Raw genomic sequence first — 4,345 nt, 5'->3', positions numbered from 1 at the left:
TGAAGGTCTGTGGGAATCCTGACGTTCCCAGTACCAGGGACACTCACAGCCGAGCTCTTCCCAGGACAAATAACCTCCATCAAACAGGCAGGACAGGGTGGTTTGAACCTGCCACTTTCTGCCAGCTCAGGGGACACTGCTCTGTGCTTTGGGGATGATTTTCAGGGAAAATGGACCAGAGCATCACAAACTGGTAAAACATGCACACTTTGGGATAAAGCAGAAGCCCTTTCCTAGCGACAGGAGTGAGCAAAATTGGGACCTGGCCCCTCACCCTTGCTGTTTCCCTCTCAGTTCCCAGTTGGGCAACCAGTGCCAGTGGGTGTTCGGGCTCCTTGGACTCGGCTCCTGCATCCTTGTGCGTGGGTTGTCACCTGGTGTTCCCCAGCGTGCCTGGCCCTGCCCCGGGGACCCCCTCGCCTCAGCACGTGCGCCAGCAGCTTGTGGGCTCACCCCATCAGCTGGCTCGGAAATTAGCCTCCATCAAGTTAATTGCCAAACCACTCAAAGCCTGAAATTAAATATTAAAGCTGTCGCTCGCAGGCGCAGAGCAATCTCTCTCCTGCTCCAGCAAAAGGCCATTCTGGCTGTCCGAGTGGAGGGAAGATGGATTCCCCGGATCAGGATGGAGCAACCACACAGCCCAGGACCCCACTGCTGCTGGGGTCGGGCAAGTCCTGAGCCACAGACAGTTCCTCTCCCGGAGATTTCCTTCCCCTGGTACCAAAAGGGCTGGTGAGGACCTTCCTGTGATGAAGTTTGCTCAAATCCTATCTCTCCTTTGCTCTCCAAGGGGGACCTTGGGGTCCCACAGTGCCAAAGCCCCCGCTGAGGACATCACCCAGCCCTGAGGGATGCTCCTGCTCCCTGAGGACAGACATAACCCACCTCCTTGGACTCCTGCTTAGAAAAATATCACCTGAAGCAATAGTGGGGTCTGCCAGGGTGTCTAGGATCTGACCAACTTCTCCTTGACCTTGCAGTGATGGGCTGTCCCGAAGGGGAAATGCATCCTGAATGGGGCTGAGGCCCCCTGCGTGGGAATATGCATCCTCGGCGTTGCAGGGGCAGCACCAGGGCAGCGGCCGGTGCGCGGCGGCATGGTGGCAACGTTCAAGATCGCCGTGCTGGGAGCTCAGGGCGTGGGGAAGAGTGCCATAGTCCGGCAGTTCCTCTACAACGAGTTCAGCGAGGTCTGCGTGCCCACCACAACCCGCCGTGTCTACCTGCCCGCCGTCGTCATGAACGGCCACGTCCACGACCTGCAGATCATGGACTTTCCCCCCATCACCGCCTTCCCCGTCAACACCCTGCAGGTAGGGGTGTGCCTAGCTCGGTGTGATGGGATCCCCACCGTGGGGGTCTCTGGTGACAGTGGTGGGGTTTTGCTGTATAACCCCATGAGGTCCCAGTTCCTCCTCTTCAAAGGCTGCTTCTGCTTCCACGTCAGGGTTTGCTTGCTAAGAGCTGGTGTGAGGCATCCTCATGGTACTGGCTGAGCAGACCCAGGATAAAGTGTATTTTCAAGCTTTTTCACCTAAAACGATGGCAAATATGGGAGGGATGGTGTGCCATTCTGAGGACCTTGGCTCTGGTGATGCCTGTGGCCCCGTCCAGCTGGGAGGTGAATCCCGGAGCACTGGGATCCAGTCCCGTCGCTGTCAGAGCTGGGACCAGCAAAGGGCTGGAGGAGTGTGGCCAGAGCATTTGGGTGAAAATCTGGAGTTTTTGGAGAGCCAAACCCTGACACCCACTGCCTGAGACAGGCAGAGCGGGGCTGCTTGTCCCTTCCCAGAGTGGCTGTCACCCCTCAGCATTGCCTGGGCTTGTCCCCAGAGCGCTGAGCCCACCAGCTCCTCCTCAAACCCCCAGGCACTGCCAAACCAGCCCAAAAAGGCAGCGTGGGGCTGGAAAGTGCTGACCACTTTGGGGGGGTTTAATGGGGAAAAAGAGAGTTTTAAGCTCATGTGGTGGCCCTGGCCCAGGGACACAAGTTGTGCCACTGCTGTGGGGAAAGGAGCTGGAGGTGGCCAGCTGTGCTGGAGGGTGATGCCACAGCGGCAGCACCTCCAAGGGAGCTGGGCTCTCTTGTATTTTTAATCAATATAATTATATTGCTCCTGCGTGCGATGAGGACGGGGTTACAGGGGCCTTGTAATGCTCCGAGTTTCCCCTGTGCCATTGGGCAGGAGGCAAAGTGAGCGCTCCAGGGGCGAGGAGGAAGTTTAAAAATTAATCGGTGTGTGCAAGGAATGAAAGGTCAGTGCCAGAGACAGCCCGAGATAGCAAAGGGTAATTTATTGACACAGCAGCCGATGCTAATGCACTCGCTTAACTCCCTGCCTCGCTGTGCTCAAGAGGAGGTGGCTGGTGGGAACAGATGGAGGTTTCCAGGGGATGGTCAGAGGGATGGATGGCTCCAAGGGGAAAGGAGAGCACTGTGGTGGGGGACATGGCTCGCTCTGCTGGGAAGGGCTCTGCTGCCCAGCAGCAGCATCCCTGTGGTGATGTCCTGGGAAAGGAGCGGGAGATGGGAGCTCCTTGACATCCCACTCCAGCGTGGGGCCAGGTGGGATGCACAGCATGACCCTCCTCCAGCCCTGAGCATCCCAGGAAAACCATCCTGACATCACGGCGCCAGAGCAAGCTGCACCCCAGTGTGCTGCAATAGCTGCAATTTATTAATCTCCCGGGTGTATCGGGACTCAGAGTGACCCGAGATGCTGCCACTTCATCCGCCTGCATCTCTGATAGCACCGAGCTGCACATCATCTCCTCCCTGCCATGGACAGGAGAGGGGCTGTGTCATCCCACTCGCTCCCAGCTCCTTCCCATGCTTCCCTCCACGATGGACACCGACCCGCACCCCAAAACTTTCCTTTTCACAGTTTCTTTCAGTCCTAGATCTTCTTGTTTTGCCTCAGAAAGGGATGATTCATGGTACTGAAGAGGTTTGCTGGGGGTGAAGTGATGCCTTTTCCTTCTTGGTGCATCTCTTTCCTCTCCAGTTGCCCTCAGGAGGGTTTGTGGTGCTGCTGTTCCCCGGCATCACTGCAGCTTCAGTACCACTGCTGGTCTGGGGGAGAGCCAAAGCTTTCCTAACAACAGGTGTTTCTGACATTGTTGGCTGTGGAGAGGCCACCCCTGACTGCCTCTGCCCTGGCTCCTGATCTTGCTCTCGCAGACCCACCTCCTGAGCAGCTGCTGCTCCTTTCCTGTCTCCATGTCCCCTCCAAAAAGCCCTTCCATCACCTTCCCCCTCTGACCCATAGAGCTGCTGGTCCATCACCCCCAACCCCACCAGGATGGGCATCCTCCTCATCCTCCCTGCCCTAAATCAGGGTGCATCACTAATTAACACACCTAATTAGCAGCTCTGGAGGATGAAGCTTTTCCAGCCAGGGCAGGGGGCTGCATTCAGCCCTGCTCCCAGCTGGCCTCCAGGCTGCTGCGTGTTAGGCAGGCTGTAATCCTCGCTCCAGAGAGGAATTGGGGCTGACAAATCCTGTTATCTCTCCTCTGGATTAACGAGGGGATAAGGAATCTCTGGAGATTTGGGGGGGGGATGGCTGCAGGGCTATGGGGGGGGCAGACACAGCTGTGGCAGGGGTGGGGCAGGGGAGGGCGGAGATGTATAACCCCCCGGGGGCCTGGTTTCTCCTCTTTGGGAAATGCTTCTCCCTCCACATCTGGGTCTGCTTGCTAAAAGCCGGTGTGAGGGATCACATCTTCATGGTACTAGCTGAATAGATCAATGATAAAGTGTCTTTTTTTTTAAGTTTTTTCACCTAAAATGATGGCCAAGATGGGTGCTGGGTGTTGGGGCTGGAGAGCCTGCAGTCCCCTTGCTACCTGCCCAGTCCCACAGCAGCACAGAGCATCCCCCGAGCACAGCGACGGGGCTGAGCCAGGATTGATCCCTCTCTGCACCTTGCAGGAGTGGGCGGACGTGTGTTGCAGGGGGCTCCGGAGCGTCCATGCCTACATCCTGGTCTATGACATCTGTTGCTTTGACAGCTTCGAGTACATCAAAACCATCCGCCAGCAGATCCTGGAGACAAGGTAGGGATCGCTTTGCCAGAGGGTGCATCCCCCCACAGCTCCTGGCAGGGCAGTACGGCTCACCCCACCGCTCCCCTGCTCTTGGCATCGGAGATGAGGTGTTAGAGACTGGGGTGAAGCCCCTTGGCAGGGCTGGGAGCCCAAAAACAAAAGTAAAAGTGGTCCTGAGGGCAGGAGAAGGAGCAGGACCCCTGGGCAGGTATCCCCTGAGGGTGAGGGCAACCATCCCTGGGAAAGCAACTGGGGCTGGCACGTCGGTGGGGTGGCCATGAAGAGGTACAAG

The 4,345-nt window shown here is 57.3% G+C and overlaps 1 protein-coding gene across 1 annotated transcript in view; it reads left to right on the top strand.

The window, feature by feature from the left end:
* The first annotated feature begins 1,100 nt into the window (after positions 1 to 1,100).
* The window catches only part of LOC104522009 (ras-like protein family member 10B), a 3,692-nt gene continuing 447 nt past the window's right edge, over positions 1,101 to 4,345 (top strand). Inside the window, exons 1-2 of the mRNA XM_029084063.1 lie at positions 1,101 to 1,316; positions 3,938 to 4,062. Coding sequence (XP_028939896.1) covers positions 1,101 to 1,316; positions 3,938 to 4,062 — 341 coding nt within the window. The remainder of the gene's footprint in view (positions 1,317 to 3,937; positions 4,063 to 4,345) is intronic.

Source organism: Antrostomus carolinensis, unplaced genomic scaffold, assembly GCF_000700745.2.
Source record: "Antrostomus carolinensis isolate BGI_N321 unplaced genomic scaffold, ASM70074v2 scaffold29303, whole genome shotgun sequence".
Taxonomy (NCBI): domain Eukaryota; kingdom Metazoa; phylum Chordata; class Aves; order Caprimulgiformes; family Caprimulgidae; genus Antrostomus; species Antrostomus carolinensis.
Note: the sequence above shows the minus strand (reverse complement) of the source record. Positions and strands in the feature narration are given on the sequence as shown.